At 42.4% G+C, this 23,157-nt stretch overlaps 4 protein-coding genes and 2 long non-coding RNA genes across 6 annotated transcripts; 3 read left to right on the top strand and 3 right to left on the bottom strand.

Moving 5' to 3' along the window:
* Positions 1-715: 715 nt before the first annotated feature.
* Positions 716-2,188, bottom strand: LOC130140831 (uncharacterized). The gene is made up of 2 exons (XM_056321355.1): positions 1,245-2,188; positions 716-1,146 (listed from the first exon to the last, which is right to left on the bottom strand). The coding sequence occupies exons 1-2, from the start codon at positions 1,723-1,725 to the stop codon at positions 1,073-1,075; spliced, it is 555 nt and encodes a 184-aa protein (XP_056177330.1). The 5' UTR covers positions 1,726-2,188; the 3' UTR covers positions 716-1,072.
* Positions 2,189-5,056: 2,868 nt separating this feature from the next.
* On the bottom strand, positions 5,057-8,475 carry LOC130140822 (serpin-ZX-like). Its single transcript, XM_056321326.1, has 2 exons — positions 7,735-8,475; positions 5,057-6,086 (listed from the first exon to the last, which is right to left on the bottom strand). The coding sequence occupies exons 1-2, from the start codon at positions 8,122-8,124 to the stop codon at positions 5,319-5,321; spliced, it is 1,158 nt and encodes a 385-aa protein (XP_056177301.1). The 5' UTR covers positions 8,125-8,475; the 3' UTR covers positions 5,057-5,318.
* A 97-nt stretch (positions 8,476-8,572) lies between these two features.
* LOC130140825 (uncharacterized) lies at positions 8,573-9,378 on the top strand. Its single transcript, XR_008818835.1, has 2 exons — positions 8,573-9,048; positions 9,250-9,378. It is a non-coding gene; the product is annotated as an uncharacterized LOC130140825 (long non-coding RNA).
* Positions 9,379-12,067: 2,689 nt separating this feature from the next.
* Positions 12,068-14,336, bottom strand: LOC115667503 (uncharacterized). The gene is made up of 3 exons (XR_004004058.2): positions 13,058-14,336; positions 12,679-12,926; positions 12,068-12,408 (listed from the first exon to the last, which is right to left on the bottom strand). It is a non-coding gene; the product is annotated as an uncharacterized LOC115667503 (long non-coding RNA).
* Positions 14,337-18,632: 4,296 nt separating this feature from the next.
* Positions 18,633-20,343, top strand: LOC130140824 (vignain-like). Its single transcript, XM_056321346.1, has 4 exons — positions 18,633-19,091; positions 19,285-19,517; positions 19,605-19,745; positions 19,875-20,343. The coding sequence occupies exons 1-4, from the start codon at positions 18,641-18,643 to the stop codon at positions 20,118-20,120; spliced, it is 1,071 nt and encodes a 356-aa protein (XP_056177321.1). The 5' UTR covers positions 18,633-18,640; the 3' UTR covers positions 20,121-20,343.
* A 1,365-nt stretch (positions 20,344-21,708) lies between these two features.
* LOC130140851 (vignain-like) lies at positions 21,709-23,046 on the top strand. The gene is made up of 2 exons (XM_056321384.1): positions 21,709-22,023; positions 22,891-23,046. Exons 1-2 carry the CDS (start codon positions 21,709-21,711, stop codon positions 23,044-23,046), a joined length of 471 nt encoding a protein of 156 aa, XP_056177359.1.
* The last annotated feature ends 111 nt before the right edge of the window (positions 23,047-23,157 follow it).

Genomic DNA, 23,157 nt, shown 5'->3' with positions numbered 1-23,157 from the left:
TGGGCACGGTAGCTATTAAAGTTCATTGGTCAAATGCCTCTCGCTGTCTACGAAATCCCTCCTCTGAGCTAACAATTTGCATAGTCACACAACTACGCATAGACGAGGTTGAAGCACTCTTGTGCTGCTGCAAGTCTGATTAATCGAGGCTGATTGATATGCAGGACATTGTACATTCGTTCTCTTTTAATGTCGACACTGAAAAATCTATGTGCAGAGTCCCGTGCAAAGCTACTATTCTTAAGCTCTATCTGATTTTGGTGTTCTAGCTTTTCTATTCCGGTGCAGAGTTGAATTTGCCCTCACTGCTTTGTCTAGGTGAACAGGGTTTGGTCTCCTTTTTCTTCCCTGTGCCCGTGTCTCAACATCTCTAATCCACTCAAAACAAATAAGAGCAGGGAAAATGGAGTGATCCCTTAGGTGGTGAGTTCAGGACACTAATCTTACAAGCCTTCCTACATTGATGCAATGTTGACTTTTCCTCTGGAAGTACGATTCTGCAAATCTAGAGTAATGGGGTATGCCCACAGATAGGTGATCTCTGGATTTTTTTTACTTTGGCCCTGTTCCATGATTCCATCTATGTATGAAACTCGTAATAATTATGATTTGAAGATGGGTGCTGTCCATGATGATTCTTCTGATGCACAATTTAAGGACAAGTTGGGCAAAACATGGGTCGAGGGAGAGGGATGGCTTCAGATTCCAGGTTCCATTAGACAGTAAAAATACTCTCCTTGGCGCTCTGTATGAAGCAGTATGATAGGTAAGACAGAAATGGAGTGTGCTATTGACCGATGCCGCTTTGAAAATCACTCAACCTTGCCTCACAAACCGGTCTAATTGTGTGCTCCTCAACTGGTGTGCTATTTACTATGGTAAGCAATTCCATATCCCGTGCAAGCAATTGCTGGGTACGAAGAAAAGCAAACCAACCCATGTCCTTGCAAGCAATTGCTGAGTTCGAAGTAAGCAAGTTTTGATGGCTCATATAGATCCAAGTGAATTGAAGTGAGTCTATGCTTCCTGCAACAAGACAGTACACCTCTCGCGTTATTCCAGTTCATCCTCGTTAAAAGTCGACAAGAATTCCAAACTTGTGATGGACATGATGATTCCACGATGTCGTTTTCCAGGATTTACGAACTATAGCCAAACAAGTTTTCATGAGACAATGAACCTACAACCGAAACAGCAACAACATAGAAGACAAACAGCGGCAGCAACAACATGAAAGCTCCCACCTTGAGGTCGAACGTCAACTTTAGGTTTCAAAGCAGCTTTCTGATTGAAGATAATAATGAACTCTTTGACCTTTCCATTTGCGCTGCTTCTACCAATGCCATCTTGTTGACCCGTTGGCGATCCCTGCGATGCAACCTTTGTTACTCCTTCCTTGTTCGAACTGCGAAAACCATCTTGTTTCTTTACTCCTTCATCAGCATCATTCTGCCCAAAAGACTGTTCAGTACTCCTCGAACTTTTAGATTCTGCTTCCTTCTTCCTGTCTGCCTTGACCTCATTACTATCTGCAACAGGAAAAAAGAGATGCTGAATTCGAGATTGCATGGAAAGATAAAAAAGTATTTGCAAAGAACGAAGAGGTTTTAATTCGGGCTTGGATAGTTCTTCCTCTTTCTCCATAATCTGACGCAAACCTGTCTGGGGCAGAGCTTGGGATTTTGTTTCTCCTCTTATTGGATGGCATGGCATCACTATGACCATCTGCGCTGTTCCTTAAGCTGCTCGAAGTTTTTGGTCTGCTAATACTGACGCCTGCTTCTTCAGCAGCGTGGCGTGTTTCCGCTTGGACTTGCAAGCTTGATTGCTCCATTGTCACAGGGGAGGCTGGAAGATGATGAGGTCAATAGAAGTTAAAACAAAGGCATTAATCGGAAATGTTTTACCTAACATCCTGAAGCGATTTCTATAGAGTATCCTTTTGCAGCCAAAAAGATGACGCGGAAACCATTTATTCAATATGATCGAAATTTCCAAAACTAGTTTTCTTCTGCTGTAAATGGAAAGCAAATTGAGACACGATAGCACCACCCTGGAGTCACTTTTTTCTCCTGACCTAGCCGTCTCACAACCAGAGCTCTCAGTAACGCGTGTTTCTTCTCACGTTCACACCAGCCACCAGAAAATGGACTTCAGAGAATCTATTGCCAACCAGACCGACGCTGCTCTCGCCCTCTTCAAGCAGCTCCTCTTGACCCGGGTCGAGGACTCCAACCTCGTCTTCTCTCTCAAAGAACAAAGAAATTTGATTCTTGATCTCAACGTACCATTGTTGAGATAATTTTCATTATATATATTACAAATGTTACAATTCGTAAGGAAACAATACAACAATGAAAATAATAAATGAAAAGATCATTATATTATAAGAGTTGTGAATCACTTGATTTTAGCATCTCCAAGAATTATCTCGTGATTTTGATTGATATCTCTATATACTTCTTCGTTGATCGATAAATCGGTATCTTTACTTCCCCCTCAAATTGGGAATAGGAGAATCCCAAATTTCGATTTGCGACATAAGTTTCCAAATCCATTTGTAGACAATGGTTCCATGAAGATCAGCAATTTGATGCACAAACGGGACATACTTAGACACAAGTGTTCCAAGAGCCACCTTTTCTCACACGTAATGATAATCTAATTCGATATGTTTAAATTTTGCATGAAACACTTGATTAATCGACATATAAAGTGCACTCGATATTATCACAAAATAATATTAGTGGACTAGAGAAATGAATACCCAAATCTCTTAAAAAGAATGATATCCATGGAATCTTTGCAGCTGTCGATGCCATTGCATGATACTCTGTTTCGGCACTAGATCGAGCAACCGTTCATTGCTTTTTAGCACTCCATGATATACAGTTGCTACCTAAGAAAGTACAAAATCCAGAAGTCGATTGTAATTGCTGGACAAAAGTCCAAAAAGGCTCTCGGGCCTTCTTTCCCACAGGTGGTGGATGCATCTTATAAGGCAGCCACTAATCTCGCTGATTTCAAAACCAAGGTTAGTTCTTGCTCTTTCTTCTGTTTATCGGGTCGAATACATGTGCGGCTTTCTTGGTTTCTTTGGTTGGATGGCTCCGAGAGGCTGAAGTGACTGTGCTTAGATATTGTGACTAGGTGTTCTACCCATTTGCTTTTTCATGGGTGTAACGCTCTTCCATGAATTGAAATGAAAGCGTATGTTTCATTCATGAAAAGAGTTTTGAAAATCATTTCCTCTTCTAATTCTTCTTCAGTTTGGGATTTGAAATACTTGTAATTGGTTTGCTTGTTAAACCAAACCTCCCGGAATGGAACATTTGGTCTGGTCAAGGCGATAGCTCTTTCTTGTTGGCTTGCTTTGGATTTCGCCTGGGTGGGAATTATACGCCAAACATGCACAAACGGTATGTAAATCCCTTAAATTGAGCTCATTGCAACCTTGTGTTAGAGCCCTACATGATGAACATAGAAGGGTAAGTTGATGAATGGTCTCACAAAATCTGGTTAGCGTCAAATGAAAAAAGTTCAATCCAGATGCGTTGGTCAACTGATTCTCCCAAACAATGATACAAAATTTACTTAATCAGGTATTTAGATGATGTTGTTTGATGCTATCAAGTTGGAAGGGAGCTCGATCTTGCCCTGTAGGTGCATTTGCAAGGATTTCCTATTCTCTGTCATATTTTAAGCCATATCAAAGACGGAAACTTTATGCTCCCAGAATGCAATTCGCTCTCCTAACCTTCCCATTCATCATCAATGTACTGATTTTCCACATATTAACTACATGGGAATTTGTAGCAGAGGCAAATATTGATATTGCATCCGGCTCCTGTCCACTTCTTACCATGGCCATAGATCATATAAAATACAGAGAAATCGAAATGACCATATTAGGAAAAGAAATTTGGCATAGTTATTACAGAATACATTGCCCTCTCGCTGTGTCAACCCTAATCACAGGTTACGCTGTAATTTCTTATTGGGTATTCGCATACATGTCATAATCAAGCAATTTCAGTATAGCTAAAGACCGAAGTGAGATTGTCACTCAAGCGATGAGCAAGTTATTTTACTTGAGTGACAATCTCAGTAAATTGGAACTCTTTGTAAAAACAATTTTGATCATACATGTAGATAATGCTCGAAAAGAATCAATACTTTGGCGAAAATGCAGAATTTAGCAATGATGACAGCCTTAGCTGGGCATATCATTGTGCTTCGTAGACAACATATACAGGTATACTTGTCCGACGAATAGTTGACTCCTGATCATACAAATTAGTTTCTAATATTGCAATGTGCGAATCGATGTACGCCGGCAAAAAGAAAGATTTTTATATTGTATGACAAACTGAAAGTTATTGCAGTGAACAAGATAACACATTGGCCAAATAATCGTTTTTCGACGGCCACGATGGCAGCCTTGTAGCGGGTGCCCACCGCCCGTTCGAAACAATTCCGGAGAGGCATGTAACCGGCAACCCAAACGCCATTCTGGATCGACAGTTTCGGCCCCTCTGTGCCCCTTCCGTTAGCTAACAGGTGTTGAGGTGGTCGATGGACTTCGCCTTGACGACAGAGACGAGCTGGGCTTGAGTGCGTCCGATGGGGAGCAGGCTCAAAACGGCGAGGATCGAATGGCGGATAGAAGATGACGTTCCAGTCCTCGATCTTAGTTGGGAACAGGTGCTTCTCGAGTGTCAGAGCGACTTCGCCCTGGTTGCAGGTGGATTCTCGGAGGCCATGGAAAATATTGTTGAATGAAGAATAATGGAAAGAGCATTTGTGTCCAGACTCACCCTCCGTGAAAATGAATTCAATGAGTGTGGTGTTCCCTTTTTTTGATAGAGACATCCACTAAGTCAAGTCACACAAACAAAGCATACGGACATATAAGCTCTCTTATTCATGCAGTTGCGAAAGGCGAAGGGAGAATCCAAGATGCGGAAGTACTTGTATTCAAGCTGATTTGGGACGTACTCGATTTTGAACACGCAAATCTCAAATGTGTTCATAGGCACAGATGCTTACGGAAAAAAAAAAACTCGAATTATCAATGAACTAGATGCAATATTCCCGATACTTTTACTCAGAAAAAATAAATAGAAGGGGCAAAGACATTGGAAGACATAGGTGTCCACGAACATGTCATGATAATTGATACAATACGAAAAGATATTGCATCCTCCCTAATTGTGCATTGACCGATTAATACATCAAAACATATGCAATAAACCAAACAACCTCTCGTTTTAGTGCCAATAGAGTTAGGAATGCTAATGCTCTTGTTCGACTTATGATTAGCTGGCTAGCGGATTGAGCACCTGACCCACAAACAACACCGTGCCAGTCATATCCTCTCTCACCAAGAATAGGAACGGGTGATCGGCGACAAAGTCCATCTTCTTCGGAAAAAGCGTACTCCCACACATAATAACAGCAGAAGCGGCGGCCGCTTCTGTTCCTTCTTCATTAACTTCAATGAAGGATTTGTGAAATATGCGTGCGACATAGAGATTGACGGAGTCCACCATCTGCGTCAATCCTCCACCCGAAAATGGCAATACCAATCCCAACTTCTTCAGATCTTCTGAAGCTTCAAATCCAAATGATATCTTGAATCTCGGGATTCGGAATTCCCGCACTTCCAATTCCTCGTAGGGAAGATGGCGATCCAGAAAGCCAGATTCAGAACAGACTTTCTCCACGAGAGCCGGGAGTCCATCTCTCGCATCCGGAAGAAATAAGTAAATCGAAAACTGACGCTTGTCCTCCCCTTGCTTATAAGGAAGTCCCAAGACTTTAAAACCGTCGTGAGCCGCGAGGATCTGCTTGTTCTCACTAGTCATGAAAGGAACTTGAACAGAATTCCCATTGAGAAGGAAAAAGTCACTATCCTTTGTCTTTGAAGAGTCAAACTTGTCATTCCAAGCAGCTTTGAAGTAAAGGGCATTCACAAAAATGAGTTGAGTTGAACTGTCAACTGAGCCAGCCGGGAGAATCTCCTTTATGAGGCCACTGGTCTCCTTCTCAGCCCACGTATTAACCTCGCTAGTCACCTCAATAGCCTAATGGGGTTCTTCTAATCAGTCCATAGAATACCAGGTGATACAAAAAGCGAGCAGCTAATGCCATTGTTTAACGAATAGAAAGGACATTCATGTAAGAACTTAGAAAAGACTGCAATTCAACTCAAATCCGAGCCATTTATGGAAGGATGAAAATTACGGGTCAATACTCAAGTTAATTAGCACGGAACCACATTCTCAACCATGACTGAAGAAAGAACAAAAGCATCAGTTTCACAATTCAAAATAGTATAGAGGAACCATTGATATAGAAAATTAGGCAACAAAAGGAACATTAGAGAACCAAGAAAATAATTGGCACAAAAAAAAGAAGGGTAAGCCCATCAGCAAAGAAATCCCCACGAAAAAGGGTCACCCTATGTTTCTATAACCCCATGCACCAACAAAGTGAAAGTCTCAAATTCAAATAGTGGACTGCTGAAAGTCCTACCAAAGGCAACACACTAGTACTCATGGCACATATGCGAGAGTCTGACTAGTCGATATTGCACTACTTGAAGTATTTGACTACAAAAGATGTTCTTCAACATGGTGATTGCATGTTAAGTCAGTTCTCCACGATCCTTAAGTTAAGCACCGTGTGGAAACCAGTAGCAGAAGCTGTAGAACTAATTTCCAATTATATTTTCCAGAAACATCTACAGTGACACATCTCACTCCGGTCTACAGCCATACTGAAATTGCTTGATCATGACAAGTATGCAAATATCCAATTAGAAATGATAGCGTAACCTGTGATTGGGGTTCGCACAGCGAGAGGGCAATGTATTATGTAATAACTATGCTAAATTTCTTTTCCTAATATGGTCATTTCGATTTCTCTGTATTTACATGATCTATGGCTACGGTGAGAACTGCACAGGAGCCGGATGCAATATCAATATTTGCCCCTGCTACAAATTCCCATGTAGTAAATCTGTGGAAAATCAGTACATTGATGATGAATGGGAAGGTTAGGAGGGTAAAACTTGTTGCACTAGCGAGTTGCAATCTGGGAGCATAAAGTTTACGTCTTTAACATGCTTAGAATATGACAGAAAATAGGAAATCCTTGTAAATGCACCTACAGAGGGCACGATCGTGGTCCCTTCCAACTTGATAGCTTCAAACAACATCATCTAAAGCCCGATTAAGTAAACTTTGTATGATCGTTGACCAACGCATCTGGATTGAACTTTTTTCATTTGAAGCTTACCAGAGTTTGTGACCATTCTTTTATGTTCATCATGTAGGCCTCTAACACAAGGTTACTATGAGCTCACTTTAGCGGATTTACATGTTGTTTGTGCATGTTTGGATTATACTTCATTAAGAAAGAGCTATTGCCTTAACATTCCGGGAGGTTTCTGTTAAACAAGTAAACCAATTACGAGCAGTATTTCAAATCCCAAACCGAAGAAAAATTAGAAGAGGAAATGATTTTCAAAACTGTTTTCACGAATAAAACATATTCTTACGTTTCAATCCACGGAAGAGCGTTCTGCCCACGAAACAGCAAATGGGTAGAACACCTAGTTAAAATATCTAAGCACAGTCACTTCAGCCTCCCAGAACCATCCGACCAAAGAAACCAAGAAAGCCGCGCATGTATTCGACCCAATAAACAGAAGAAAGAGAAAGAACTAACCTTGGTTTTGAAATCAGCGAAATTAGTGGCCGCCTTATAAGACGCGTCCACCACCTGTTGGAAAGAAGGCATGAGAGGCAACGACTTATCTATCCAAATGCCGTTTGCGAAGGACAGCTTGGGCCCGCCGGCGGCGCTGTCGTCGGCGAGCACGACGAGGAGGAGCTGAGAATCTAAGGAGTGGAGATGGTCGGTGGATTTGGCCTTGAGGAAAGAGAGGAGCTGGTCCTGGGTGGGCCCCGCGGAGCCGGCGGCGATCAGGCCGAGCACCATGTGGATGGAGAGGGGAGAGAAGACGAGGTTGGAGTCCTTGGCCCCGGTCAAGAGGAGCTGCTTCGAGAGGGCGAGGGCGGCGTCGGTCTGGTTGGCGATGGATTCTCTCAGGTCCATTTTCTGGCAGCTGGGTGTGAACGTGAGAAGAAACGCGCGTTACTGAGAGCTCTGGTTGTGAGACGGCTAGGTCAGGAGAAAAAAGTGATTCTAGGGTGGTGCTATCGTGTCTCAATTTGCTTTCCATTTACAGCAGAAGAAAACTTGTTTTGGCAAATTTCGATCATATTGAATAAATGGTTTCCGCGTCATCTTTTTGGCTGCAAAAGGATACTCTATAGAAATCGCTTTAGGATGTTAGGTAAAACATTTCCGATTAATGCCTTTGTTTTAACTTCTATTGACCTCATCATCTTCCAGCCTCCCCTGTGACAATGGAGCAATCAAGCTTGCAAGTCCAAGCGGAAACACGCCACGCCGAAGAAGCGGGCGTCGATTAGCGAGACCAAAAACTTTGAGCACTTAAGGAACAGCGCAGATGGTGCCATGCAATAAGAGGAGGAAACAAAATCCCACGCTCTGCCCCAGACAGGTTTGCGTCAGAATATGGAGAAAGAGGAAGAACTATCCAAGCCCGAATTAAAACCTCTTCGTTCTTTGCTAAGTGATAAAGATGAACACGGTAGTCTACATTCAGAGTTGTAGCTTTTATATCTTTCCATGAAATCTCGAATTCAGCATCTCTTTTTTCCAGTTGCAGAGAGTAATGAGGTCATGGCAGACGGGAAGAAGGAGTACTGAACAGTCTCCTGATGAGTACTGAACAGTCTCTTGGGCAGAATGATGCTGATAAAGGAGTAAAGAAACAAGATGGTCGGCGCGGTTCGAACAGCAAAGGAGTAACAAAAGTTGCATCGCAGGGATTGCCAACGGGTCAACGAGATGGCATTGGTAGAAGCAGCGCGAAAGGAAAGGTCAAAGAGTTCATGAATATCTTCAATCAGGAAGCTGCTTTGAAACCTAAAGTTGACGTCTGACCTCAAGGTGGGAGCTTTCGTGTTGTTGCTGCTGTTTGTCTTCGTCCAGCTTTCATGTTGGTGCTGTTTCGGTTCTAGGTTCATTGCCTCATGAAAACTTGTTTGGCTATAGTTCGTAAATCCATGTCCATCACAAGTTTGCAAACTCTTGTCGACTTTCAACGAGGATGAACTGGAATAACACGAGAGGTGTACTGTCGTGTTGCAGGAAGCATGGACTCACTTCTATTCACTTGGATCTATATGAGCCATCAAAACTTGCTTACTTCATACTCAGCAATTGCTTGCAAAGGACATGGATTGGATCTATATGAGCCATCAAATTTTGCTTTTCTTCTTTCCCAGCAATTGCTTGCACGGGATATGGACTTGCTTTCCACAGTAAATAGCACACCAGTTGAGGAGCACACAATTAGACCAGTTTGCGAGGTAAGGTGGAGTGATTTTCAAAGCGATGTCGGTCAATAACACACTCCATTTGTCTTACCTCTCCTACTGCTTCGTATAGAGCACCGAGGAGAGTATTTTTACTGTCTAATGGAACCTGGAATCTGAAGCCACCCCTCTCTCTTGACCATGTTTTGCCCACTTGTCCTTCAATTGTGCGTCAGAAGAATTATCGCGGACAGAACCCATCTTCAGATCATAATCATTACGAGTTTCATACATAGATGGAACAGGACCAAAGTAAAAAGATCCAGAGATCACGTATTTGTCGGCATACCCCATTACCCTAGATTCGCAGAATAGTACTTCCAGAGGAAAAATCAACATTGCATCAACGTAAGAAGCCTTGTAAGATATAGTGTCCTGAACTCGCCACCTAAGGGATCACTCAAATTTCCCTGCTCTTATATGTTTTGTGTGGATTAGAGATGTTGAGACACGGGCACAGAGAAGAAAAAGCAGACCAAACCCATGTTCACCTTGACAAAGAAGTGAGGGCAAATTCAACTCGCACCGGCTAGAACACCGAAACAGATAAGAGCTTAAGAACAGTAGAAGAGCTTCAGAACCGTAGCTTTGCAAAGGACTCTGCATATAGATTTTTCAGTGTCAAAATTAAAAGAGAACGAATGTACATTGCTGTGCATATTGATCAGCCTCGACTAATCAGACTTGCAGCGGCACAAGAGAGCTTCAACCTTGTCTATGTGTAGTTGTGTAACTATGCAAATCGTTAGCTCAGAGAAGGGATTGCGTCAAGCAGCAAGAGGTATCTGACCAATGAACTTTAATATCTACCGTGTCCATAGAATAACCTAATTGACAATGGCGTAACTTAATCGCCTTTCGCATGCAAGCTTACCATCAAGTGCGGCGTGGTATATTTGCTTCTCGGCCAATTCACTATCCGATAGCGTCAAATTTCCCTGCAGCGAAGAGGGAGAGCAATTTGAACCAAATAGATTTACATTACAACTGAGGTTATATAAGTGCCACGGGAGAGCAGGATGTCAAGTGCGAGCACAAGGGCAGCACCAAAACAGATAATGACTGAAATACTGCTATGACAAAACAAGTAATACATCTTTGAGGATTCAGGCTTTCTTCCTCCAAAAAGAAACCTCTCCAGCCCCCCACCCCCCCCCCCCCCCCTCCCATAAAAGCACCCTTTCTCCGCCTGCTCAATAAGAAAAGCCAAAAGCAAGGTCTGACAAAAAAAAAAAATAATAATAGGAAAAGCCAGGGATAGGGTGAAATGTGAGTCAAGCAGCTCGTGAGCACCTCGGGCTCGGCTCAATTATTACTCGAAATCGACTTGCCTAATTTCGAGTCTAGTTGAGTTCGAGCTCACCAATACTCCACTCGACAAGCTTGGGAGCCATATTGAGTCTAATTGAGCTTCTATTATTATTTATAAAAATATTCTACAAAAACAAAAAAAAAGACATAAATTTAAATTTCACCCTCATGAATTACTTCTACTGGTTATTGGCAGGACTAAGCGTCGTGAATTTTGGGTTCTTTTTGCTGTGTGCGTCTTGGTATGGATACCAGACAGCGGACATGAATGGAGGAGCAAACGGTTTGACTTTGACTGCTGGTGATTCTAAAGCAAATGGTTTGACTGGGGTTGATTTTAATTCTAATGCAACCATGAAAGGGTAGGCTCTAGAAATTTAGCTTCATTAAGTTGATTAAAATCCCATTGCAGTGTTCATGTCATATAATCCATGGCTTCATCACCACCACTGTACTACTCTCGAACTGTTTCACTCCGTGGATACCTCTCGAATCTGCATTCATTTGTTTGTTTTTTTCTTTTTTGAGAGGGGGGGGTGTTGGGGGTTGGGGTGGTTAAAGAATGGACTGTATCCATGAATCTCTGGCTTCAGGGAAAGGGCAGAGGTAAGCTGAAGAACTTTTTTCATGGCGCTGCCGTAGAGCCTTTTCCTAATAACTAAAGAAAAGTATTAGTTAAGCTTATTTGATGAAGAAAAATGTGACCTCGCATACATAAATTACGTTTGCCAAGTTGAACCGAGACATGCGTACGGTGAAGAAGCTAATACATACCTAAGAAATGACAAAAGTAAAATAATGCGCAATCCAGCAGAAAAGCTACGAGATACTGAAGAAAATAATCTACTGCACAAATAATATGTTGATAGGGATCCCCTTCTAGCTGTTCATGAATTTCTACAGCATTCTGAAGAAATTAACCAAGGAACGCATGCCTTCAACTAGAACGGCACAAACATTTGGTTTGCATTCCGATTAAATTTCGTCACTCCCTTCACTAAATCAACACAGACAGAAAGGATTATGCACTTCACAGAATACGCTGGAAAATTTCTCGGTTACTACACTTCAAACACAGATGAAAATAGTGCCACATATGGCTCAAATCTTAGGCTCTCGCCACTCTTCTATTATAAATGTAACAAAATGTCATTACAGGAAGGAAAAAATTGCGACACTGGCTAAGTAAACCCATGAACAAACTATTGGATCAGTCTCTGTCTTTCTTTTTCTTTTTCCCTTTTCTTGGGTTTTTGGTTTTTCTCTTTTTTTTTTGGATCTTTTCTCGGTTCTTTTTACCTCTCACTATTCACAGGATGGATGAGACAATCCATCAAGAACAGGCAAAAGCAAGCTGCCTGCGCAAGGTTAAAGGAAGACTCGAACATATTCACATATGCTCAACAATGAGACAGAAAGAGTGGAGAATAATTGTAAAAATCACCACGTAAATTAGATAAGGAGTCAACAGCCGATTGCCCTATCAGCGAGCATGAGGCTATGTCAGGATCCAACATCTTCTTTTGCAGATTAAGGCTCAGATCTAGTGTCCGAGACCCTGGAAGGAGGCCGATACCGGAACACTGATCTGCCAACAATGTTCTTGATAGGAGGCGGACCCCTGCAAGTATCAAAACTTCACACGTCAGAATTCACAGTAATCAAATCAAGCGAATGACCATCGAATACACAAATATACAACAAAAAATGACAATTACTCTGCTCAACTACGAAAACTAAACAGAACCAAGCTCCTAACGTTCTGAAAACAACTAAATAATAGAAGGTGCATACAAAAGTTGCAAAATTCTCTATTCCCCCAGATGCAATTTACTCGATTCATCGCTTTACACAAGGAGGAGTAGGAATTAGCGGAAGACACAAAACTCACCAGTTATGGGAGTCAAAGCTGTTGTTCCTCTTGTCTCCCATTACAAATACATATCCTTCAGGAATAAGCTGCAATTGAAACGGTCAGAAAGCTTGATCAAAATGTCGGCTGTGTGATGCTATTAGCAAATTAAGTTGGCACGACTTCAAATTAGCATCGCCAATAGTTCCATCTCATAAGAAAGTGGCTCCAATATGGAAATCTTCATCTTGAGCAGCACTGTTCACCAATAGTTTACCATCGCGAACCTACAATAAAAACCACCAGGCATTCAGAATTAGTACAAAGAGAAACGCAGTTGTTACGTGCATGAGAGTGGACAGGAGGGTACATGTAAAAAACAAGTCGGAATAAAAGGTGCAGGATTGAAGATAAAGACTTCAACGTAGTCCCCAGCCTTTGCCACAAAATTACGGATCTTGGTTCGCGTTTTATGGCATTTCCACTATCAGAAAAATCCAATCCCGCAAAGGATTGTTCGTGGAACTACTATCGAGATTCTTCGGACCATATTTCCTAGTATCATCCTGATGTTCATTGCTATACCATCATTTGCTCTTGTCAACAAGGCTTCGCACAACTAAATACTAACAAACTGTTCAATACATCGGCTGAACTGAAGCCAACTTGCTGCACGCCACAAACAAAGCAAGAAACTAATAAGCAATGTGCAAATTTTGCGGAGCAATCACAACTTGGTTAACTGCAATTTTTCAAATACCATTAAAAGAAATCTGCAATATTGGCGGTGCCTGGAATAATAATAGTATATCCGAAACCTCTGGCTTTCTGAAAGGGTATGAAACCTGGTGCCAACAGACAGCAAACGCCAACACAACAAATCGGGTCATTATCATTAAACACATCAGGTCTTGACACGAAGCAGATCCCCGAATGCAAACCGTTTGCAAGTGGACGCAAATTGCAAACTTCGCCGTAACTGGAGGAGGTGCGGGTGAATCGGGCCTGGGAGTCGTCGTAACTGCTAGTTTTAGTAAAATCTACGGTTCTGGGTTAGGGGTGCCAATGGATCGGGTCGGGTCAGGTTTTCATGATGCCCGGCCTGGCCCGACCCGACCCGATATAATGATCATATGTGTTTGGCCCGACCCAAGACAAGACCCAAACATGATACAGCTGCACGATCAGATCGGGTTGGGTTGGGCCGGGCCGGGTCGGGTTTTGTGTTTCATATTTTAATTTTAAATTAATGTTAGGTTACAGCGGCTTCCGCCTCGGCCTCGGCCGCAGCCGCCTCCATACCTTCCTCTCCCGCCACCACCGTGGCCAACCCGCCGTAACCGCCCCCGTTGTAGCTAAGGATCCTTTGGGTTGAAGAAGACATAAACCAGGATGAAGAAGACACCAGACCAAGCAGCTGAAACGCCTCCATTAATTGCAGAATTTTGAAAATTATTGACAATGATTACAAAGATTGCAAAAAAGCGCTCCACTTACCTACCTTCAGATCTAAAAGACTGAACCATTTTCAAACATAAGCAACTGCAGATGAATAGAACATATAACCTTCGATTTTCAGCTTCTAGAACGCTTCATTCACCGACGTTGGACGACCGAAAATAACCAAAGGAAAGAATCCTCGACGGTCCTGAAATCGATGAGGATAATGAGTCGCACTTGATCTAGAACTCGACAGCCTCGCCGAGGGCGAGGCTGCGAAAGCCCTCGGACTGGAGGACGAAGAGATTCTTGGAGCCGTCATCGGGGGTTATGAAGCCGAAGCCCTTCTGGTCGCTAAACCACTTGACCTTCCCTGTGATTCTTTTGGCCATGGCCCCTTTCGGAATCGACTTCGCAGCCTCAGGAACAGCAGATTGCAAGAAATCCTACCTACCCAGAAGAGGCGAGAGAGTGTGTGAGAGAGATGTGGAACAGAGATGTTTCATTGTTTGGGTTGGGCTGGGTATCCGAGCCCAATAAACCCAAAACAATTGGGTATTGTTTTGATTGTTACCCAAACAAGTCGAGGCTCAACCCGACCTAATATGAAAATTTTCGGGTCGGGTCGGGTCGGGTTGAGTCGGTTCAGATCGTGTTTGACCGGGTTATTTTGACAGCCCTATTCTGGGTATCGCACAAAATCGGGTTTTTGCTACAAATCCGATGATGGGTGATTCCGCTTTCTCTCGGGAGATTGAAAGAAAGCAGAGAGAGAGAGAGAGAGGAATGGATCGAATGCTGTGAAGATGGCGGCAAAAAAACAGGAAAGTGCGGGAAGATGACGATGGAATCATCTAGCATCCACCTCACCTCAAACGTTAGTCTTTCCTAGTTGTCGCCAAAAAGATCTTGTCGGACGGGAGATCGATGCCGGTGCCATCTAATGTTAACGTGATATCATTCGGTCATGCCGCCTCGTGGGGCGAGGATTTAACCATGGCCGATTTTCTGAAATAATTATATTTTCGTACCCTTCTTTTATATAGGCTGGGCTGATGAAAAAAAATCCCAATCACCACTTTCAGTGACGTTCCACATTTTCGATAAAATCTTTTCTAACAATTGGCTTAATTCAAAGGCAACATGCCGACCAACCGATAGCAACGAGTGAATCTCGGCTCATGCTCCTCCACCGGAAGAGATTTTCAACCGGCAAATCTCATTTCTTTTTTTGTGGAGCTTTTACTGCTCGAACGTTCATTTTTTGTAAAAATATATAATTGTGTATGACCATGTCAATATGTCTCGAAAGATTTCCAATAGTCAAATTACGAAAGATGTAAAGAAAAAGGTGAGAGACAAAATACAGAAACGAAACACGGACGCGCCAAGACGTTTTTAAATGTTCTCTTTTGGACTTTTTCCCGAGCGCTCGAAAGAGTTCAAATCGATCTTAGACATCATTAAAGTAGATCAAGATAATGGATGATTGACAAAGGCCTCGTTGGTCCAACCCCTTAGGATTTCGTTTGTCTCCCGAAAATTGAATAATTTAGAAAATATTCCCATAAAAACGATGGCTTGCACTCCTTGAAATAACTAGTTAATGAAAAATATTTTCATTATCAAACTTTGCCGTGAACCGGGAAAAATATTTCTCATCCATTTATTTTTGTCAGTGATCGTTCTTAAGCAAGATGTTTTGAGGAAAATGTTTTGTGAATCACTCATTTTTTGCAAAACAAGCAGAGCCTAAAAGCACCCACGTGCGGGCAACAGGCCGTGTCGGCCTGAACATGACGTGGCCTGGCAAGCCTAAGCTCACGCCGTGTCGCGCGCAAAAAAAGAAAAGAAAATAAAAAGAAGGGGTCGAGCCTAGCATGGTCCCTTTGCTTCCAAGCCCAAACCTCGTGAACTTAACCAAGGTGCTACCATGGGAGAGATGGTTATCTCCGAGGAAACCCCTGAAGCGATTGCAACGCCAGCTTCGCGGTGAAGAACATCCTGTGCTTGGAATTTCATTGGAAGTCCTAAAACTTGTCGTAACAGTACAATTGAGTTCTCCCGTGTATATATCCCCAAAAAAAATAGCACTGAATAAGAAATGACATATCTGGGACGCAAAAAAACTATTGTCCTAACAACAAAACTGCCGCTGATAACATCAAACTGCTTATCCTTGCACGTAATATGATCATCTTGAATTATTCTCATATGAAAATCATTCAGCTTTATTAAGCCGTGCGGATTGCTGCTGCATAGTCACTGATGCCATAATTAGCACGATGGCCACTAGTTTATCAGTAAGAGAAGAGTCGATCAATTGCATTGGGGGGGGTGTGGAATATAGAATGCGATTCACACCCAAAAGCCAAGTGGGTGGGAAAGCTTTTGATGTCTGTTAAATACTGCAGTTCAGTTCACACCCAAAAGCAAGTGGTTTCTATTGAAGACAGAGGCGATTATGCAAAAGCGTGTCAACATAATTGCCTGTTCGGCATGCAAAGATCACTGCCATGTTCATAGGCATTTCCATTTAGTTCTTGTTCTGGTGTTCGCAGGCTGTTTAATAAGCTTTACAAAGTCTTGCACATATCTCTAAACTGTGCTTGCTTGTGCGCATTAATCTCATCTATTTTCGTAATGAACGCCGTGTGTGAATGTTGATACCCGAGAGGAACTGTGAAGATAGAATTACTTGCACATAGCAAAACATTCCACAAATTACTGCAGTTCACACCCAAAAAGCAATTGGTTTCTATTAAAAATCACTGCCATGTTCATCAATATTTCCTTTTATTCTCGTTCTGGTGTTCTGGTATTTGCGGGCTGTTTAATGAGCTTTGCAAAGTCATGCACCGCCATGTTCATCAGTATTAAAAATCACTGCCATGTTCATAAGCATTTCCATTTAGTTCTCGTTCTGGTGTTCGTAGGCTGTTTAATGAGCTTTACAAAGTCATGCACATATCTCTAAACTGGGCTTGCTTGTGCGCGTTAATCTCATCTATTTTCGTACTGAACGCCGTGTGTGATTGTTGATACCCGAGAGGAACTGTGAAGATAGAATTACTTGCACATAGCAAAACATTCCACAAATTACTGCAGTTCACACCCAAAAAGCAATTGGTTTCTATTAAAAATCACTGCCATGTTCATCAATATTTCCTTTTATTCTCGTTCTGGTATTTGCGGGCTGTTTAATGAGCTTTGCAAAGTCATGCACCGCCATGTTCATCAGTATTAAAAATCACTGCCATGTTCATAAGCATTTCCATTTAGTTCTCGTTCTGGTGTTCGTAGGCTGTTTAATGAGCTTTACAAAGTCATGCACATATCTCTAAACTGGGCTTGCTTGTGCGCGTTAATCTCATCTATTTTCGTAATGAACGCCGTGTGTGATTGTTGATGCCAGGGAGGAACTGTGAAGATAGAATTACTTGCACATAGCAAAGCATTCCACAAACTTACTGCAGTTCACACCCAAAAAGCAATTGGTTTCTATTAAAAATCACCGCCATGTTCATCAGTATTTCCATTTAGTTCTCGTTTTGGTGTTCGCGGGATGTTTAATGAGCTTTGCAAAGTCATGCACATATCTCTAAATTGGGCTTGCTTGTGCACGTTAATCTCATCTATTTTAGTAATGAACGCAGTGTGTGATTGTTGATGCCTGTGAGGAACTGTGAAGATATAATTACTTGCACATAGGCAAAACTTTCCAAAAAATTACTGCAGTTCACACCCAAAAAGCGATTGGTTTCTATTAAAAGTCACGGCCATGTTCATCAGCATTCCATTTAGTTATGGTTCTGGTGTTCGCAGGCTGTTTAATGAGCTTTCATATCTCTAAACTGGGCTTACTTGTGCGCGTTAATCTCATCTATTTCAGTAATGAAGGCGGTATGCGATTGTTGATGCCCGTGATAACTGTGAAGATAGAATTACTTGCACATAGCGAAATCATCCAAAAAATACTGTAGTTCACACCCAAAAGGCAATTTGTTTCTATTAAAAATCACTGCCATGTTCCTCGGCATTTCCATTTAATTCTCATTCTGGTGTTCGCAGGCTGTTTAATGAGTTTGTAGAGTCATACACATATCTCTAAACTGGGCTTGCTTGTGCGCATTAATCTAGTCTTGCGTCAATGCTCATGAGGAATTGTGAAGATAAAATTACTTGCACATAGCGAAACCCTCCCAAAAATACTGCAGTTCACACCCAAAAAGCAAGTGGTTTCTATTGAAGATCACTGCCATTTTTATCAGCATTTCCATTTAGTTCTCGTTTTGGTGTTTGCAAGCTGTTTTAATGAGCTTTGCAAAGTCATACACATACCTCTAAACTGGGCTTGCTTGTGCGCGTTAATCTCATCTATTTTAGTAATGAACAAGGTGTGTGATTGTTGACGATAGTAAGGAACTTGTAACTTCTTCGGTCATCATCTCCCGTCATCATTTTCATGTCGTTCCTCTATATAAACAACACTCGACTCCTCCAAATTCCCCACATCCTTCATACCATCACGTTGCATTGAGTTTGAGCTGTCCAATACGAAATGGGGTTCAAGAAACTCATCTTCTTAGTTGCCTTGGCGCTCGTGTCAATCCTCGGGATCGCCGAGAGCTTTGACTTCCACGAGAGGGACCTGGCGTCAGAGGACAGCCTGTGGGACCTGTATGAGCGGTGGCAGAGCCACCACGGGGTGTCCCGGAGCCCCGATGACAAGCACAACCGGTTCAACGTGTTCAAGCAGAAGGTCATGCACGTCCACCGAGTGAACCAGCAGGACAAGCCCTGCAAGTTGAAGCTCAACAAGTTCGCTGACATGACCAACCACGAGTTGAGGAGCTCGTGTGCTGGGGTGGACGATGACCACCACAGGATGTTCCATGGGGCGCAACGCGGCTCCACGAGCTTCATGTACGAGGACGACACTCTGGTGCCCCCGTCTATTGACTGGAGGGAGAAGGGCGCGGTCACCGATGTCATGCACCAACGCGGCTGCGGTATGTATACGATTCACTGCAGAATTTTCCAAGACTATTTCACATCTCTTATTTTAATGAGGTCTTGAGTCGCTATGCATCCTAAGATTCTTCACCAAACCCGATCATTAAATTCCACATATTTCTCATTTCAGTTTCATTAAATTTTGATTGCTTGCAGCTGAATTTCGCTGTGTTGTTTTTGATGGAACAGGTAGTTGCTGGGCAATCTCGGCCGTGGCAGCGGTCGAGGGAATCAATTACTTGAGGACGAACAAGGTCCTCTCTCTTTCCAAGCAAGAGCTGGTGGACTGCTCGTCCCCACCAAACGAAGGGTGCAAGAGCGGGCACAAGGAATATGCATTCGAGTTCATCAAGCAAAATGGCATCACGTCCGAGTCGAATTACCCGTACCAAGCTATCGATGGGACCTGCGATGTCGCCAAGGTTAATTAATCACAATCTTAGCTCAACTCAACTCTATATCCCATGAAATGTTGTCATTAATCTATAAATTTCCCTTTGAAAACGCAGGTGAATTCTCCTGTTGTGTCGATCGATGGATACGAATATGTGCCATTTAACAACGAGGATGCGTTGCTGAAGGCGGTTGCAAATCAGCCCGTTTCTATGACCATCGAAGCCCACGGTGATGACTTCCTATTATACTCAGAGGTAAAATTTACTCGATATAAATCTGACTAGAGACAATTACGAGTAATTAGCAGACTTCACGTGCTTGCTTCCATTTAAAAAGCTACTGAATATGTTCATTGGAACCGTTCTTATCGGCGAAATTATCAGGGCATATTCACTGGACAGTGTGGCACGGAGCTAAGTCATGAAGTCGCAATCGTCGGCTATGGGAGCACTCTCCAGGGGACCAAGTACTGGATCGTGAAGAACTCGTGGGGTCCGGAATGGGGTGAGAAGGGCTACATAAGGATGCAGCGCGGCATCGCTGCTAAGGAAGGGCTCTGTGGCATAGCCATGCTGGCCTCATACCCCGTCAAGAACTCGAATATTCCCGGTGGAGTTCATTCCTATTAAGGATGAACTCTAAGCACTGACTCAAGATTGACTAGTGATAAAGAGTGTCTTGGCTTTCATTTGTTTCCTCTGTTTGAAGTGGGCATGTCCCGTCACAAAGACACAAATAATGTCTGCTCTCAATGATTCCTTTATGCGCGTTCATAGGGTCTCATAGGCAGCGAGATAAGTTGGTCTTTCCTAGAATTTTATTTTTAATGATGCGAGATATACAATGATTCAATTCCTCTGTTCCAGCACATCTGCATGATGCACCTTCATCTGTATTGATGGAGAAACAATCCCAATACACAAGTGATAACTACAGCAATCGTCCAATCAGATCTGCATCTGAAGTTCTATGCCTCGTAGCATATAAATGACAACTACTGCAATCGTCCAATTAGATCTGCATCTGAAGTTCTATGCCCGATAGCTTATAAATGAGGTTGTGCTGAATTCTTGAGCTTCAAGTCTCCAACAGCTAAGCTTCCATAAGCTGATGATTCACTTCAAAAACCCATCTTATCTACGTAGCGCACAAGCAGGCCAAGTACACTTCCATTAGAAATTAGGTCCCCAGCAAAAAGGCCTATTAAGCAAGCCCATGATAACCATGTACGTAACCCAGCACGATCCCTACTCCGGGTACTTCCCTTCGATCCATCCGCAGCAAATGAGGGTCCGTCAAATACGAGCAATGATAGGACGACTCTATCGAAACAATCACTACGTCAACAATTATGACATGATCAACGGGCTTGCTTGTGCGAGTTAATCACATCTATTTTAGTAATGAACACAGTGTGTGATTATTGATGTCCACGAGGAACTATGAAAATACAATTACTTGTACATAGCAAAACCCTCCAAAAGATTACTGCAATTCACAACCTAAAACCAAGTGGTTTTTATTAAAAATCACTACCTTGTTCATCAACATTTCCATTTAGTTCTTGTTCCCGTGTTCGCAAGCTATTTAATGAGCTTTGCAAAGTCATGCAAATATCTCTAAACCGGGCTTACTTGTGCTCGTTAATCTCATCTATTTTAGTAATGAGCGTGATGTGTGATTATTGATGCTCGTGAGGAACTGTGAAGATATAATTACTTGCACGTAGCCAAAACTTTCCAAAAAATTACTGCAGTTCACACCCAAAAAGCAATTGGTTTATGTTAAAAATCACTGTCATGTTCATCAGCATTTCTATTTAGTTCTCGTTTTGGTGTTTGCAAGCTGTTTTAATGAGCTTTGCAAAGTCGTACACATACCTCTAAACTGGGCTTGCTAGTGCACGTTAATCTCATCTGTTTTAGTAATGAACAAGATGTGTGATTGTGATAGTAATGAACTTGTAACTTCTTCGGTCATCATCTCCCGTCATCGTTGTCATGTCGTTTCTCTATATAAACAACACTCGACTCCTCCAAATTCCCCACATCCTTCATACCATCACGTTGCATTGAGTTCGAGCTGTCCAATACGAAATGGGGTTCAAGAAACTCTTCTTCTTAGTTGCCTTGGCGCTCGTGTCAATCCTCGGGATCGCCGAGAGCTTTGACTTCCACGAGAGGGACCTGGCGTCAGAGGACAGCCTGTGGGACCTGTATGAGCGGCGGCAGAGCCACCAACAACATTGACAAGCACAACCGGTTCAACGTGTTCAAGCAGAAGGTCATGCACGTCCACCTGGTGAACCAGCAGGACAAGCCCTACAAGCTGAAGCTCAACAAGTTCGCTGACATGACCAACCATGAGTTGAGGAGCTCGTGTGCTGGGGCGGACGATGACCACCACAGGATGTTCCATGGGGCGCAACGCGGCTCCGCGAGCATCATGTACGAGGACGACACTCTGGTGCCCCCGTCCATTGACTGGAGGGAGAAGGTCGCGGTCACCGATGTCATGCACCAACGCCAGTATGTATATACGATTCGCGGCAGAATTTGCCAAGACTATTTCACTAAATTGGCATGTGTACAATTGGTTTAGAACTAATTGGGTAATTTTTCCTCAATTTTATCTAGGCAAGAAAGAAATCTACTTTCTAAATATTGACAAAAAATGTAACGGAGAATAACTCTGTGCATCTTATCATCCTATCATTTATACCATCATCATGAAATAAATTGGACCTATCTCAATCATTAATTTCCCAAATGAATTAAAATGTTAATTTATCTTCCACGAATTTCGGTTTTTAATGACTGGATCTTTTCTATCCTAAATAAAATAACCATACAAAAAATTTCAAATTTTTAAATATTTTGTCTTCCAACAAATATGTGTACACGTTTTAGCTTTGTATGCTCTATCAACTATATCTTCCTATCATTTGATGTTCTAATATTTCATAATAAGTTGATTTCACTTAATAATGTAGCAATGCAATGATAGGATTGAAATCTGATCACTTCACTTGACGTGCAACTATTATTGTAGCTTTGACAATACTGTTCTCTCATATGTTGCTTTTGTTGTTGATATCTCGAACTGACAAAACATGTAAAAAGCATCTTGACTTATTTCGATTTCTAAAAACAGTATGTATATTTTCTGAAAAAATTGGAATGTGTAATATTATTGGAGCTTTCACAACACCTGTGTCACGTAGTCTCGTCCAATATATTCTCCATCCACCGTCTTGTTTATGATTTTGAGCCTCCAACTTACTCCTTCAAGGAAAACTGGGGCAAAGTCTTCGTTTTTGTGCAACAACACTTGACAGACAAAATCATATCATCATCAAACGTTCGATGCTTATTTACTCGCCTCACATTGAATACGCAGGCTGCTGGAGCGAGACAGCAGGTGAATTCATGTGTCAAAAAGCAGACTAAAGGCCTCATCGAGAAGCTTGTCCCTCCCGGTTCGATCGACAGTGACACTCAGCTTGTTCTTTGTGAGCGCTCTCTATTTTTTACTCCTCAATGGCGGCTCGACTAAAGCCCCCATCACGACCAGCAACCACAGGCGACCTGTTATCGTCCCCAACGGTTTCAAAGCCTTGTGTCTTCCTTATAAGAGAGTGAGTGGCATTGAGGATAGGCGCGATTT

The sequence above is a fragment of the Syzygium oleosum genome, unplaced genomic scaffold (genome assembly GCF_021117445.2).
Source record: "Syzygium oleosum isolate NSW1041296 unplaced genomic scaffold, Sole_v2.1 Sole_v2.22, whole genome shotgun sequence".
NCBI classification, from domain to species: Eukaryota; Viridiplantae; Streptophyta; class Magnoliopsida; order Myrtales; family Myrtaceae; genus Syzygium; species Syzygium oleosum.
This window is presented reverse-complemented; position numbering and strand designations above follow the sequence as displayed.

Coding starts and splice junctions, on each gene's coding strand:
- LOC130140851 (XM_056321384.1), top strand. CDS start 21,709: ATGAGCGGCGGCAGAGCCACCAACAACATTGACAAGCACAACCGGTTC. Junction 22,024..22,890: donor TCATGCACCAACGCCAGTAT/GTATATACGATT, acceptor TTGAATACGCAG/GCTGCTGGAGCGAGACAGCA.
- LOC130140824 (XM_056321346.1), top strand. CDS start 18,641: ATGGGGTTCAAGAAACTCATCTTCTTAGTTGCCTTGGCGCTCGTGTCA. Junction 19,092..19,284: donor CATGCACCAACGCGGCTGCG/GTATGTATACGA, acceptor TTGATGGAACAG/GTAGTTGCTGGGCAATCTCG. Junction 19,518..19,604: donor GGACCTGCGATGTCGCCAAG/GTTAATTAATCA, acceptor TTGAAAACGCAG/GTGAATTCTCCTGTTGTGTC.
- LOC130140822 (XM_056321326.1), bottom strand. CDS start 8,124: ATGGACCTGAGAGAATCCATCGCCAACCAGACCGACGCCGCCCTCGCC. Junction 6,087..7,734: donor TCGCTGATTTCAAAACCAAG/GTTAGTTCTTTC, acceptor GAACCCCATTAG/GCTATTGAGGTGACTAGCGA.
- LOC130140831 (XM_056321355.1), bottom strand. CDS start 1,725: ATGGTCATAGTGATGCCATGCCATCCAATAAGAGGAGAAACAAAATCC. Junction 1,147..1,244: donor AGTTGACGTTCGACCTCAAG/GTGGGAGCTTTC, acceptor GTTTGGCTATAG/TTCGTAAATCCTGGAAAACG.